The following is a 16,561-nucleotide window of genomic DNA, read 5'->3' as shown; positions in this document are numbered from 1 at the left end:
TGATATAACCCCTAACACTTATCTCTCTCTCTTTCTCTCTCTCTGTAGGCAGCTGATGGAGAATCAGATTGGAGCGATAGAGCGTGGAGCGTTTGATGACATGAAGGAGCTGGAGAGGCTGTAAGTAGGTTTACAGCATGTGTCTGTGTGTTCAAATTTCGTCTCAAATAGGTTTAGGGTTTGGCCCTATTTTATCATCCCTGTCCATCGGGGGTGGCGGCCTGGGAGCAGGCAAGTTTTGCAGAGGTTTTACCATGGGTTTACCTAACCTATCCTTCTCCAGGAGGCTCAGCCACTGCCCTGGTCCATCAGTGGACCACAAGGTTTTACCATGGGTTTACCTAACCCATCCTTCTCCAGGAGGCTCAGCCACAGCCCTGGTCCATCACTGAAACATGAGGCTTTACCATGGGTTTACCTAACCCATCCTTCTCCAGGAGGCTCAGCCACAGCCCTGGTCCATCACTGAAACATAAGGCTTTACCATGGGTTTACCTAACCCATCCTTCTCCAGGAGGCTCAGCCACAGCCCTGGTCCATCACTGGAACATGAGTCTTTACCAGACAGTCTGTTGAACAGCTTGTAAACAGCAGGGTAACACAATACACGGACAAACACGCTCACCACACCACGGGTGACACGCTCACCACACCACGGGTGAACACGTAAAACCGCCATACAGTATGTGGTGTAAGCCACAGTACGTAACGGAGCAGTACACACACACACACATGATGGTTGAAGTGCAAACATGGCCGCCACATGGCCCCACCCAGTGTGTTTGAGGACTACATCAGACACACTCTTCAGTTGGTCACTGAACCTGTGGTGAGGCTTAAGTGTACAGAGATTTGATCAATCAAATGTATTTATATAGCCCTTCGTACATCAGCTGATATCTCAAAGTGCTGTACAGAAACTCAGCCGAAAACCCCAAACAGCAAGCAATGCAGGTGTAGAAGCACGGTGGCTAGGAAAAACTCCCTAGACAGGCCAAAACCTAGGAAGAAACCTAGAGAGGTTTGAGATTATAACAGAACATGGCCAAGATGTTCAAATGTTCATAAATCACAAGCATGGTCAAATAATAATAATCACAGTAGTTGTCGAGGGTGCAGCAAGTCAGCACCTCAGGAGTAAATGTCAGTTGTCTTTTCATAACCGATCATTAAGAGTATCTCTACCACTCCTGCTGTTTCTAGAGAGTTGAAAACAGCATGTTTGGGACAGGTAGCACGTCCGGTGAACAGGTCAGGATTCCATAGCCGTAGGCAGAACAGTTGAAACTGGAGCAGCAGCACGGCCAGGTGGACTGGGGACAGCAAGGAGTCATCATGCAGGTAGTCCTGAGGCATGGTCCTAGGTCCTCCGAGAGAGAGAGAAAGAAAGAGAGAAAGGGAGAATTAGAGAGAGCATACTTAAATTCACACAGGACACCGGATAAGACAGGAGAAGTACTCCAGATATAACAGACTGACCATAGCCCCCCGACACATAAACTACTGCAGCATAAATACTGGAGGCTGAGACAGAAAGGGTCAGGAGACACTGTGGCCCCATTCAATGATACCCCCGGAAAGGGCCAAACAGTAGAGGCTATTTACGGCAGTGAGGCTGTATACGGTAGAGAGGCTATATACGGTAGAGAGGCTATATACGGTAGAGAGGCTATATACAGTAGAGAGGCTATATACGGTAGAGAGGCTATATACGGTAGAGAGGCTATATACGGTAGAGAGGCTATATACAGTAGAGAGGCTATATACGGCAGCGAGGCTATATACGGTAGAGAGGCAATATACAGTAGAGAGGCTATATACGGCAGAGAGGCTATATACGGCAGAGAGGCTATATACGGCAGCGAGGCTATATACGGCAGCGAGGTTATATACGGCAGAGAGGCTATAGACAATAGAGAGGCTATATACAGTAGAGAGGCTTTATACAGTAGAGAGGCTATATACAGTAGAGAGGCTATATACGGCAGCGAGGCTATATACGGCAGCGAGGCTATATACGGTAGTGAGGATATATACAGCAGTGAGGCTATAACTGTAGCGAGCCTATATGCAGGCACCGGTTAGTCGGGCTGATTGAGGTGGTATGTACATGTGGGTATGGTTAAAGTGACAATGCATATACGATAAACAGAGAGTAGCAGTAGCATAAAAGAGGGGTTGGCGGGTGGCGGGTGGCGGGACACAATGCTGATTGTCCGGGTAGCCAATGTGCGGGGGCCCTGGTTAGTCGGGCTAATTGAGGTAGTATGTACATGAATGTATAGTTAAAGTGACTTTGCACTGATGTTGGCCGAATTGGTCTGGCTCGCAGTTGGTGTTCCAATTCATCCCAAAGGTGTTTGATGGGGTTAAGGTCAGGGCCCCCTGCAGGCCAGTCAAGTTCTTCCAAATCGATCTCGACAAACTATTTCTGTATGGACCTCATGTTGTGAACATGGGCATTGTCATGCTGAAACAGGAAAGGGACTTCCCCAAACTGTTGCCACAAAGTTGGAAGCACAGAATCGTCTAGAATGTCATTGTATGCTGGAACTTAAGGGGCTAGCCTGAACCATGAAACACAGCCCCAGACCATTATTCCTCCTCCACCAAACTTACAATTGGCACTATGTATTCGGGCACGTAGCATTCTCCAGCCATCTTCCAAAGCTAGATTTGTCCGTCAGACTGCCAGATGGTGAAGCGTGATTCATCACTCCAGAGAACGCGTTTCCACTGCTCCAGAGTCCAACGGTGGAGAGCTTTACACCACTCCAGTCGACACTTGGTATTGTGCATGGTGATCTTAGGCTTGTGTGCGGCTGCTCGGCCATGGAAATCCATTTCATGAAGCAGAGACGGCTTGGTATTCGGTAGTGAGTGTTGCTGAGGACAGATGATTTTTACGCGATATGCGCTTCAGCACTCGGCTGTCCCATTCTGTGAGCTTGTGTGGCCTAGCACTTCACAGCTGAGCCATTGTTGCTCCTAGACATTCCACTTCACAATAACAGCACTTACAGATGTCTAGGCAGCTCTAGCAGGGTAGAAATTTGACGAACTGACTTGTTGGAAAGGTGGCATCCTATGATGGTGCCATGTTGAAAGTCACTGAGCTCTTCCGTTTGGCCATTCTACTGCCAATGTCTGTCTATGAAGATTGCATGGCGGTTAGCTCGATTTCATACACCTGTAAGCAACGGGTGTGACTGAAATAGCCGAATCCACAGATTTGAAGGGGTGTCGACATACCGTTGACCACGTAGTGTCATCTCGAAGTGAATGGGTCTAACAACTATATCAGTGCACAACATTTACCTTCCTTTGAACATAGTATAAAGCTACTAACTTATTAGCAGGTCCACCTCTGGACATAATATTAAAGTAGGTTATCTTAAGGTGTCCAGTTAAGTATGAACGGAGCCGCTAGAAACCCAGTCAAGTCTTTTATAATTCTCCATCTCCAACCCAGTCTGTGTATCTGTCTATGACTCTGGGTCCACACAACGGTCTATGCTATATTACAGGCACGACCCGACCTGTCTCTATTCTCCCATTCAGTCCCATTCACCTCCAATAACTCCCATGTGTTTCCAGTGGAGCATTGAGACGGAATAAAGCTGTGTTTTTAAATGGCAATTAGCATCAGTCTGTTCCTGATTTTGCTAATGGTTGTATTTGCATAAAGCCTTCCAGCCGTCCTTCATTATCCCTGGGAGGAGAAGGCAGTGCCAAGCTGCCTGGAGGCTTCAGCTCTTCTGCCTCTGCAAATGTTCTTTAGTAACCATTGTTTTCTTAGTCCCCTGCAGATGCAAGCTGGATGTGTTCACATAACTGATACGTCTATAGGGGACTGTTGAAATGAAGTGTCAAAATATCCTCTTATGGTTGTGAACTGAAATACAATCTACTTATAAACAATAACGTGTTGCTATGTGTAATGTATTGCTATATGCAGTGTTGGTGTGCAATTTGCAGAAATAATATACCATTCATCATTGAGTTGTGCCCCACAGTGCAGAGCTGATTTCCAGTGCATACTGGACCGGTACAAAAAGTGAGCTATAAAAGTATTGGGACAGTGACACATTTTGTTGTTTTGGATCTGGACTGCGGCACTTTGGATTGGAAATGATACACTGACTATGAGGTTAAAGTTCATACTGTATTTTCATCCATATCGGGTGAATAGACGCACAGATATCATACGCCCCAAAAAATGCTAGCCTCTCCTGTTCTTGTAATGGTGAGAGATTCGCATGTCTTGGAGGTACGATATAAAATGCTAACCCCTCCTGTTATTGTAATGGTGAGAGGTTAGCATGTCTTGGAGGTATGATATAAAATGCTAACCCCTCCTGTTATTGTAATGGAGAGAGGTTAGCATGTCTTGGAGGTATGATATAAAATGCTAACCCCTCCTGTTATTGTAATGGAGAGAGGTTAGCATGTCTTGGAGGTATGATATAAAATGCTAACCCCTCCTGTTATTGTAATGGTGAGAGGTTAGCATGTCTTGGAGGTATGATATAAAATGCTAACCTCTCCTGTTCTTGTAATGGTGAGAGATTCGCATGTCTTGGAGGTATGATATAAAATGCTAACCCCTCCTGTTATTGTAATGGTGAGAGGTTAGCATGTCTTGGAGGTATGATATAAAATGCTAACCCCTCCTGTTATTGTAATGGAGAGAGGTTAGCATGTCTTGGAGGTATGATATAAAATGCTAACCCCTCCTGTTATTGTAATGGAGAGAGGTTAGCATGTCTTGGAGGTATGATATAAAATGCTAACCCCTCCTGTTATTGTAATGGAGAGAGGTTAGCATGTCTTGGAGGTATGATATAAAATGCTAACCCCTCCTGTTATTGTAATGGTGAGAGGTTAGCATGTCTTGGAGGTATGATATAACATGCTAACCTCTCCTGTTCTTGTAATGGTGAGAGGTTAGCATGTCTTGGAGGTATGATATAAAATGCTAACCTCTCCTGTTCTTGTAATGATGAGAGGTTAGCATGTCTTGGAGATATGATATAAAATGCTAACCTCTCCTGTTATTATAATGGAGAGAGGTTCGCATGTCTTGGGGGCGATGAGTTTTGTGTGTTAACTTTCTTACTCATCATTATTCACAATTCATTTAGGGTTATCCATAATCATGGTAGCATCAACATTCATGTAGAAGTGTTCAGAAATATATTGAATTCTTATTAACAATAAAAGTGACTCCAAAATGACACAGCACATTATTTACCATTCATTTCCATTGGACACAAAATAATCTGAAACACAACCAAAATAAACAGCAAATGCATTCAACAAGTTTGTAGAGTCACAAGCTTGATGTAGTTATTGAGTGCTATATATATGGGACCAAATACTTACGTTTTTACCAATTTAATACACATATAAGTGAATTTGTCTCAATACTTTTGGTCCCCTAAAATGGGGGATGGGACTGTGCACAATATGGATGAAAATACCCTCAAATTAAAGCTGACAGTCTGCATTGTATCATGTCAAATCCAAAGTGCTGGAGTACAGAGCCAAAACAACAATACATTTGTCACTGTCCCAATACTTTCAGAGTTCACTGTATCTGCTGCACTAATAATGTATTCTCTGTGGCAGGCGCCTGAATAGAAACCAACTGCAGAACCTTCCAGAACTGCTGTTTCAGAAGAACCCTGCACTGTCACGTCTGTGAGTACAACACACTCTTATGTCTACTATCTTACACAGTCTCTTCGGTACGGACTCTCTGTCTCACTCCTGTGAGTACACACACTTTATCCATCTTACTCCTTGTATGTGAGTACCCACATGCCTTCTCTGTCTCACTCCTGTGAGTACACACACTTTCCCCATCTTACTCCTTGTATGTGAGTACCCACATGCCTTCTCTCGCTCACCCTTTACCGGCTTCCTGCCATGGAAGTGTGTGGGTGTGCTTATGAACACTGGATGAGTAGAACTCGGAGTGCGTTGTCTGTATTGTTGAAAAGTCATCTGCAGAGTACGCTTGATGACTAATGCTCATATGACTATGTGTGTGTGTGTGAGGATAATTGAATAATGGAGCATTTGAGTGTGTTGGGTAGCAGGGATAGTTTGTTTGATGTTGTTGAGTGTGTTGGGTAGCAGGGACAGTTTGATGTTGTTGAGTGTGTTGGGTAGCAGGGACAGTTTGTTGTTGTTGAGTGTGTTGGGTAGCAGGGACAGTTTGTTGTTGTTGTTGAGTGTGTTGGGTAGCAGGGACAGTTTGATGTTGTTGAGTGTGTTGGGTAGCAGGGACAGTTTGATGTTGTTGAGTGTGTTGGGTAGCAGGGACAGTTTGTTGTTGTTGAGTGTGTTGGGTAGCAGGGACAGTTTGATGTTGTTGAGTGTGTTGGGTAGCAGGGACAGTTTGATGTTGTTGAGTGTGTTGGGTAGCAGGGACAGTTTGTTGTTGTTGTTGTGTGTGTTGGGTAGCAGGGACAGTTTGATGTTGTTGAGTGTGTTGGGTAGCAGGGACAGTTTGATGTTGTTGAGTGTGTTGGGTAGCAGGGACAGTTTGTTGTTGTTGTTGGGTGTGTTGGGTAGCAGGGACAGTTTGTTGTTGTTGTTGAGTGTGTTGGGTAGCAGGGACAGTTTGTTGTTGTTGTTGGGTGTGTTGGGTAGCAGGGACAGTTTGTTTTTGTTGAGTGTGTTGGGTAGCAGGGACAGTTTGATGTTGTTGAGTGTGTTGGGTAGCAGGGACAGTTTGTTGTTGTTGTTGAGTGTGTTGGGTAGCAGGGACAGTTTGATGTTGTTGAGTGTGTTGGGTAGCAGGGACAGTTTGTTGTTGTTGAGTGTGTTGGGTAGCAGGGACAGTTTGTTGTTGTTGAGTGTGTTGGGTAGCAGGGACAGTTTGTTGTTGTTGGGTAGCAGGGACAGTTTGATGTTGTTGAGTGTGTTGGGTAGCAGGGACAGTTTGTTGTTGTTGAGTGTGTTGGGTAGCAGGGACAGTTTGTTGTTGTTGTTGAGTGTGTTGGGCAGCAGGGACAGTTTGATGTTGTTGGGCAGCAGGGACAGTTTGATGTTGTTGTGTGTGTTGGGTAGCAGGGACAGTTTGATGTTGTTGAGTGTGTTGGGCAGCAGGGACAGTTTGATGTTGTTGTGTAGCAGGGACAGTTTGATGTTGTTGGAGAGGAATCCAAACTGCTACTAGAGGAGTCATTATTGCTGGTCGTCTGGGTACGAATTGCTAGTTTAGTGTTTGGTTATGGATCCCAGTGGTTTATTCTCTCTCTACCATACACACACACACACACACACACATACAGTACACACACACACACACACACACACACACACACACACACACACACACACACACACACACACACACACACACACACACACACACACACCACACACATACAGTACACACTCCCGTGGCATGACCATTCCAAAGTAAGGCTAAACTTGAATGGGTGTTCTGTTCCATTTTCAAAGGAAAATGAGTGTCCCTGGTCGATCGCTCCGGCACCAATCATTCCACTTCAGATTACCTGCTGCTGCATATGGGAATAATGAAACATTGGGACATGGAAAAATAATCTCCCTCTGCACTTCTCCTGTCCCTATTCCCAGTCCCATTCCTAGTCCCATTCCTAGTCCCAGTCCCATTCCTAGTCCCATTCCCAGTCCTAGTCCTAGTCCTAGTCTCATTCCTAGTCCCAGTACCAGTCCTAGTCCCAGTCCCATTCCTAGTCCCATTCCTAGTCCCAGTCCCATTCCTAGTCCCATTCCCAGTCCCATTCCTAGTCCCAGTCCCATTCCCAGTCCCATTCCTAGTCCCAGTCCCATTCCTAGTCCCAGTCCCAGTCCCATTCCTAGTCCCAGTCCCAGTCCCAGTCCCATTCCTAGTCCCAGTCCCATTCCTAGTCCCAGTCCCATTCCTAGTCCCAGTCCCATTCCTAGTCCCAGTCCCAATCCTAGTCAGTCCCATTCCTAGTCCCAGTCCCATTCCTAGTCCCAGTCCCAATCCTAGTCAGTCCCATTCCTAGTCCCAGTCCCAATCCTAGTCCCAGTCCCATTCTCAGTCCATATCCTTTTCTAATCTTACCCGTCCCTTTCCACTTCCAATAGAGTCTAGTCCACTCCTGTTAAATGTATATAGTCTTAGGACTGTCATCACCACTGTACACTACACACGCATGAAGAAAATTAATGAAAGAAGGGAGAACCTTGAGCCATTGATGATCAACCAGACCAGACTCTGCCAGACAGCAGCTAAATGACTGGATTAGCAGATCTCTCTGCTTCCACTTCCACTGCTCTTTATTTCCCTTACTAGCTGGCTTCTTTCATAACACATTCTGGAGAATTAGATCCTTGAGAATGTTAAACATGTGTTGACACCATTCACTGTGTGCCAGCGCTGTGCATGTCTGTGTTTTCTTCATTTTTCTGATTCTTTCCTTATTCCACTAAGTTGACAAGGACCGGGGCCGGGGCCCAGACTGACGTAGTAAGGCTATAGCCAGTAGAGAGTCACCACACGGGGTCGGGGCCCAGACTGACGTAGTAAGGCTATAGACAGTAGAGAGTCACCACACGGGGTCGATGCCCAGACTGACGTGGTCAGGCTATAGCCAGTAGAGAGTCACCACACGGGGTCGGGGCCCAGACTGACGTAGTAAGGCTATAGACAGTAGAGAGTCACCACACGGGGTCGATGCCCAGACTGACGTGGTCAGGCTATAGCCAGTAGAGAGTCACCACACGGGGTCGGGGCCCAGACTGACGTAGTCAGGCTATATTCAGTAGAGAGTCACCACACAGGGTCGGGGCCCAGACTGACGTAGTAAGGCTATAGCCAGTAGAGAGTCACCACACGGGGTCGGGGCCCAGACTGACGTAGTAAGGCAATAGCCAGTAGAGAGTCACCACACGGGGTCGGGGCCCAGACTGACGTAGTCAGGCTATAGCCAGTAGAGAGTCACCACACAGGGTCGGGGCCCAGACTAGCGTAGTAAGGCTATAGCCAGTAGAGAGTCACCACACGGGGTCGGGGCCCAGACTGACGTAGTCAGGCTATTACCAGTAGAGAGTCACCACACGGGGTCGGGGCCCAGACTGACGTAGTAAGGCTATAGCCAGTAGAGATTCACCACACGGGGTCGGGGCCCAGACTGACGTGGTCAGGCTATAGCCAGTAGAGAGTCACCACACGGGGTCGGGGCCCAGACTGACGTAGTAAGGCTATAGCCAGTAGAGAGTCACCACACGGGGTCGGGGCCCAGACTGACGTAGTAAGGCTATAGCCAGTAGAGAGTCACCACACGGGGTCGATGCCCAGACTGACGTGGTCAGGCTATAGCCAGTAGAGAGTCACCACACGGGGTCGGGGCCCAGACTGACGTAGTCAGGCTATTACCAGTAGAGAGTCACCACACGGGGTCGGGGCCCAGACTGACGTAGTAAGGCTATAGCCAGTAGAGAGTCACCACACGGGGTCGGGGCCAGACTGACGTACAGTAGTCAGGCTATAGCCAGTAGAGAGTCACCACACGGGGTCGGGGCCCAGACTGACGTAGTAAGGCTATAGCCAGTAGAGAGTCACCACACGGGGTCGGGGCCCAGACTGACGTAGTCAGGCTATAGCCAGTAGAGAGTCACCACACAGGGTCGGGGCCCAGACTGACGTAGTAAGGCTATAGCCAGTAGAGAGATCTTCGAGTGCTTTAAAAAACATTTTCACTCCCACAGGAAGACTGACGGTGTGTTTCTGTGTCTGTCTCTACACATGCTCTAAGTGTTCACAGGGGCTTGTTAGGGTCTGCCTCTTAACAAGAGGGTTAATGGGAAAGTCTCCTGCCCTCAGGTGGAACTCTAATCCCAGATGTTAGCTAGCTTCCCTTCTCACTCTATAGCTCTAGCTCTCTCTCTCTCTAGCTCTCTCTCTCTCGCTCTCCCTCCCTCGCTCTCCCTCCTCTCTCTCTCTCTAGCTCTCTCTCTCTCTCTCTCTCTCTCTTTCTCTCTCTCTCTCTCTCTCTCTTGCTCTCTTGCTCTCGCTCCTCTCTATCTCGCCATCTCTCTAGTCATTAATCCAGTCCTCTCATTACTTGTTTACAGGACAATACGGGTTTGTAAGGTGAGTACCCAGCACATTTAGCTCTAGTAGTTTGAGCTAAAAAGTGAAGTTTGGAAGAGAAAGGTTGTTGTTACTGTCAAAATAAATTAGGGGATGAGGAGGAGGAAGCAAGGGTGGCTGTGGTTCCCTTTACCTACAACATTGGTAGGCTAGGTGTGTGTGTGCATGTGTGAGTGGGGGGGGGGGGGGGGTGTAAGAGGAGAGGAGGGGAAGGGTGCAGTCCCCCTACACTGTGGGGGGTAAAGATTGGTAGAGAAGATGAGTGTGTGAGAGATTTTTCTGGGGCGTGTAAAGGGGTGTGGTTTGTTGCTTGTTTCCGTGCTGATGCTTGACAACATGATTGGTCTGATACACAAACCCTAACAGAGACACACAGAATAATACTGCATGTAATTACACACACAGACACTAATTATACCTCAGCTTGCTAATATTGTGAAAGCAGGCATTCACTTGAGATAACGTTCTTTCTAAGGTTCATTTAGAGAAAAAGGGCCTTAGCTACAGTGCCTTGCGAAAGTATTCGGCCCCCTTGAACTTTGCGACCTTTTGCCACATTTCAGGCTTCAAACATAAAGATATAAACTGTATTTTTTTGTAAAGAATCAACAACAAGTGGGACACAATCATGAAGTGGAACGACATTTATTGGATATTTCAAACTTTTTTAACAAATCAAAAACTGAAAAATTGGGCGTGCAAAGTTATTCAGCCCCCTTAAGTTAATACTTTGTAGCGCCACCTTTTGCTGCGATTACAGCTGTAAGTCGCTTGGGGTATGTCTCTATCTGTTTTGCACATCGAGAGACTGAAATTTTTTCCCATTCCTCCTTGCAAAACAGCTCGAGCTCAGTGAGGTTGGATGGAGAGCATTTGTGAACAGCAGTTTTCAGTTCTTTCCACAGATTCCCGATTGGATTCAGGTCTGGACTTTGACTTGGCCATACTAACACCTGGATATGTTTATTTTTGAACCATTCCATTGTAGATTTTGCTTTATGTTTTGGATTATTGTCTTGTTGGAAGACAAATCTCCATCCCAGTCTCAGGTCTTTTGCAGACTCCATCAGGTTTTCTTCCAGAATGGTCCTGTACTTTGAATTCCTTGTGGGTCTGTGTAATCTGAGGGAAATATGTCTCTCTAATATGGTCATACATTTTGTGGATCTGTGTAATCTGAGGGAAATATGTCTCTCTAATATGGTCATACATTTTGTGGATCTGTGTAATCTGAGGGAAATATGTCTCTCTAATACGGTACATTTATATTTGACAGGAGGTTTGGAAGTACAGCTCAGTTTCCACCTCATTTTGTGGGCAGTGAGCACATAGCCTGTCTTCTCTTGAGAGCCATGTCTGCCTACGGCGGCCTCTCTCAATAGCAAGGCTATGCTCATTGAGTCTGTACACAGTCAAAGCTTTCCTTAAGTTTGGGTCAGTCACAGTGGTCAGGTATTCTGCCACTGTGTACTCTGTTTAGGGCCAGATAACATTCTAGTTTGCTCTGTCTTTTTTGTTAATTCTTTCCAATGTGTCAATTATCTTTTTGTTTTCTCATGATTTGGTTGGGACTAATTGTATTGCTGTCCTGTTGCTCTGTGGGGTGTGTTTGTGTTTGTGAACAGAGCCCCAGGACCAGCTTGCTTAAGGGACTCGTCTCCAGGTTCATCTCTCTGTAGGTGATGGCTTTGTTATGGAAGGTTTGGGAATCGCTTCCTTTTAGGTGGGTGTTGAATTTAACAGCTCTTTTCTGGATTTTGATAATTAGTGGGTATCGGCCTAATTCTGCTCTGCATGCATTATTTGGTGTTTTACGTTGTACACGGAGGATATTGTTGGTTGGTGAGCGGACCCCAGACCTCACAACCATAAAGGACAATGGGTTCTATAACTGATTCAAGTATTTTTAGCCAGATCCTAATTGGTATGATGAATTTTATGTTCCTTTTGATGGCATAGAAGGCCCTTCTTGCCTTGTCTCTCAGATCGTTCACAGCTTTGTGGAAGATACCTGTGGCGCTGATGTTTAGGTCGAGGTCTGTATAGTTTTTTTGTGAGCTCTAGGGTAACGGCGTCTAGATGGAATTTGTATTTGTGGTCCTGGCGACTGGACCTTTTTTGGAACAACATTATTTTGGTCTTACTGAGATTTACTGTCAGGGCCCAGGTCTGTCAGGGCCCAGGTCTGTCAGGGCCCAGGTCTGATAGAATCTGTGCAGGAGATCTAGGTGCTGCTGCAGACCCTCCTTGGTTGGTGACAGAAGCACCAGATCATCAGAAAACAGTAGACACTTGACTTCAGATAGAGTAGAGTAGAGTGAGGCCTTGTCTCTCTCTCTCTCTCTCTCTCTCACACACACTTGTTTTATTTTATGACTTTATTATTTCATTCTTCAAGTCATCATCTCATGTCTATAGAGCTGCTGTCTATGCTGTCTGACAAAATCACCATTTTAGTAGTTCTTCAAAGTAAATAAGGCTTTTATGACTGCTGAATACCAACTGTCAGTCCCTTAGATCATACCTCCTGAAGCAATGTTTCTCTATCGCTCTTAATTCCACATTGGCATTATAGGTATTGTGTGTAGGCCAGACACACAGAATCTAAATGTAATCCATTTTAAATTCAGGCTGTAACACAACAAGATGTGGAAAAATGTAAGGGGTGTGAATACTTGCTGAATGCACAACATAATGTATTGTATCTGTGCCATAGGATTGTGGGTAATTATGGGTTCCTTGTTTTCAGGTTGTGTTGTTTCTCCTTCCTGTGTGCGTTTTGGTGTTGAGGTTGTTGTTTGTGTTCTTCGGCTCTTGGCTGCTCTGTTTGTCATATTTTAACTCAGTTATCATGAGTGTTCAGTGTTGTCTGTTAGATGGGGTCGGACATGGAATTAGAATACTAGAATGGACATGAACGTTGTTATGATGGGATAAAGGTCAGCCATTTTGGTCAGGGTGTTGGTCAACTGTGGTTTGCCAGTGCTGTGATAAGATATTGTGTAAATGTATGAATTTGAAGAATTTACCTCCACTGTTTGTTAGTTAGCCAGACCGTTTTTAGTGGAATGATTCCAAGTTTTCAAATTAACTGACAATATGCCAACATTTTATTCAAACAATGCAGTGAATGCACAGCCATACACTGGCTGAAATCAGTTGATGACAGGACTTACACAAGTTGTAAATGCAACAAGTAGACTTCTGATGTTGTATCGTATAAAAAAAGAACACTCACAGCTTTTCAAAGAAGAACATATATTTAAGAAGCTATTTATACAGAAAATGTGTATAAAACCTATATAAACTGTATTTATAAATTATATGAAGATATTTAGGGTTGACAATAATTCTACTAAACAATTTCTTATACATCACATGCCTTACCAAACCGTGTGTGTGTGTGTGTGTGTGTGTGTGTTGAGTGAGTGAGTGAGTGAGATGTTTGTACTAACGATTCTGTGTTCATGAATAATTCAACAGATGGATGGAGGGTTGTTAGATATTAACTTTACATCGCTTAGACATCAGTCCCCTGTGTGTGTGTCCTGTGATGTGCAGAGCTCCTGATAACTGCAGTCCTGATGTTCCAGATACACACCAGGGGAAACCTAACTTCATTAATTTGGTCCCAGTGTGTGTGTGTGTGTACAGACGGACTGGTCTGGTTACTATGAATTGATACAGCATGAATAAGACATAACAGTGAGGGGGATATGTGTGTGTGGCCGTGTAACGCGTGTGTGTGTGTGTGTGTGTGTGTGTGTGTGTGTGTGTGTGTGTGTGTGTGTGTGTGTGTGTGTCTCAAGGGGTTTGGTGAAAATGACATACAAGAGACAGACAGACAGACAGCCACACACACACACACACACACAAACACACACACACACACAGCTTTTTTCTGCATTCACTGGTCTGGTGAGATGCTATAGTTCGAGCCAGTAATAACAGCACGTATACTGGCAGCCCTGTGTGTGAGTCTGGAACAGCATACAGAGGAAGGATACAGAGATGTTATAGTGACAGCCCTGTGTGTGTGTCTGGAACAGCATATAGAGGAAGGATACAGAGATGTTATAGTGACAGCCCTGTGTGTCTGGAACAGCATATAGAGGAAGGATACAGAGATGTTATACTGGCAGCCCTGTGTGTGTGTCTGGAACAGCACACAGAGGAAGGATACAGAGATGTTATAGTGACAGCCCTGTGTGTGTGTCTGGAACAGCATATAGAGGAAGGATACAGAGATGTTATAGTGACAGCCCTGTGTGTGTGTCTGGAACAGCATATAGAGGAAGGATACAGAGATGTTATTGTGGCAGCCCTTTGAGTGAGATGTCAGGTCTTTCTAAAAAAGGAAAATCCATCATTTGAACTTTGAACTTTTCTTTGAGTAGCTCATCAGTCTCTCTCTTTCGGTGAACATGACATAGTAGTGTACATGACATAGTAGTGTACATGACATAGTAGTGCACATAACAATGCAGGGCACATGGCAGTATCATCACATTTTCAGAGTCTTGGCTAGATCAGCCATATCTGCTCTTTGTCATCTTCAGATACCTATACTGTGTTTCATGTGATAGACCTTTGCAGGGCATCCACAGTACGCTAGGGTAACCCCTGGTGGTAACAGCAAGGCGACGTGTGTGTGTGTGTGTGTGTGTGTGTGTGTGTGTGTGTGTGTTGCCCAGTTCTGGGTCTCCGGGTGTCACTAGGCACCACGCCACGGAGCTCTGGCCTTGACACCTCTCCCTGGGGCGATGGCACCAAACATCCCCTCTCCCTTCCTGGGTAGCCTACAGGAAGCTGCTGCTCCAGCCTGCAATCTCCGGCTCTGCTACTGCCTGTTAGGGTAAACAAACAAACTGCAGGGCAAATCATACACACACACACACACACTCTCTCACACACACATCTGTTCATAAACGCACAGAGACCCACATGCACACACTTCTGTCTTTTTAGCAACTGGGGTTCCCAACCAATCCAGCGAGGCAAAGACAGAGGGAGGGATGGAGAGGGGAGGAAGGAGCTGGTAAAACACAATAAAAGGAGCTGTGTAGATTGATGTGAGGTTTTAGATTGGCTTCAGGCTAAACCAAGCGGTTGAAAGTTGTTCAAATTGAAACTGCTGTTTAGTGATCTGAGTCACGTAGAAAGTGTCTAATTTTAACATAGTTAGGCAGCAGTTTGGTATGAATGGTGTGTCAGGTAAAGTTTAGTACAGGGATCATCAACTATAGATTCTGTCTTGAGTGGACGGTCAGGGGGCCTGAACATAATTATACATCATTTGTAGACTGCAAATTGACAGCAAGAAGCCCATACAGATATAATATCTGACTAGAACATAATCATTTCAAGCCTTGCTTACATGTGTATATGATCACAGTATCTCTGTATTACGTGTGGGAATACGATGGAACAGATTTCCAAAATGGAAGTAAAATGTTTAAATAAGAGTTTTTACGGTCTTCTTTGTCCAACATAAACAATACAATACAAAATGAAATCACCCTTCAGGCCAAATTCGGGCCGTGGGCCACCAGTTTGGGAACCCTGGTTTAGCAGATAGCTTCGTAGTTCAGTTATGGTGTGTGTGTGGTGCGGGCATGTGTGTGTGTGTAATTACAGGTTTAAGGCAAATCCATTTTTCCTCTGTAGAATTCCTTCCTCTCCCCCCGGCTGTGTGTGTGTGTGTGTGTGTGTGTGGTTTTGTTTGCAGATCCATTCTTAGAACACCTCCAGGCTTCTCTTTGTTCTCTACATTCCAGAGGAGTTAAATAGGGATGACTCTGGTCTCTCCTTATAGCCTCCAGAACAGCTCTGCGTGGATGGGTGGATGACTGAGATGTGGGAGGTCACGGATGGGATTTACACCAGTGAGTCATGGAGTAGAGATGTTTTACCCCTAACCTCACATCTAGGTTCAGCTTGTTCTACCTCTGCCCCAACTGTCTCTCTGTCTTGCAATTCAATTCAATAGACTTTATTGACATGGCAAGTTAAATGACTTACATTGTCAAAGTATGCATATAAAAAAAATGGTGGGACCAACAGCAATAAGGGATCAATATTAATAGTAGTTGTGGAAATGTGATTTCCATTAACAGCAACTACCAGCTCTAATGTGTTATATTCTCCTACAACATTCCACAGTGTTTCCTCTCAAATGGTATCAAGAATATGCATAACCTTACTTCTGGTCCTGAAAATTTGATGCCTATTTTTCCTATTTGAATAAGGAGGGGGTATTGTCCCAATTCAGCTCTACATGCGTTATTTGGAGGTTTTCTTTGCACTTGCAATACAGTCTTGCGAAACTCTGCATGCAGTATTTCGATTGGATGTTTGTCCCATTTGGTGAATTCATTATCAGAGAGCTGACCCCATACTTCACTGCCATATAGAACAATTCTGAGCCAGATCCTAATTGGA

At 45.3% G+C, this 16,561-nt stretch overlaps 1 protein-coding gene across 2 annotated transcripts in view; it reads left to right on the top strand.

Moving 5' to 3' along the window:
- The window catches only part of LOC110499533 (slit homolog 1 protein), a 180,327-nt gene that overhangs the window by 23,416 nt on the left and 140,350 nt on the right, over nucleotides 1–16,561 (top strand). For both annotated transcript variants that reach the window (XM_036956210.1, XM_036956209.1), the window contains exons 3-4: nucleotides 49–120; nucleotides 5,632–5,703. In XM_036956210.1, coding sequence (XP_036812105.1) covers nucleotides 49–120; nucleotides 5,632–5,703 — 144 coding nt within the window. The remainder of the gene's footprint in view (nucleotides 1–48; nucleotides 121–5,631; nucleotides 5,704–16,561) is intronic.

This window comes from Oncorhynchus mykiss, chromosome 20 (genome assembly GCF_013265735.2).
Source record: "Oncorhynchus mykiss isolate Arlee chromosome 20, USDA_OmykA_1.1, whole genome shotgun sequence".
Lineage (NCBI taxonomy): Eukaryota > Metazoa > Chordata > Actinopteri > Salmoniformes > Salmonidae > Oncorhynchus > Oncorhynchus mykiss.
The sequence above is the reverse complement of the archived record's forward strand: the minus strand, read 5'-3'. Positions and strand labels throughout refer to the sequence as shown.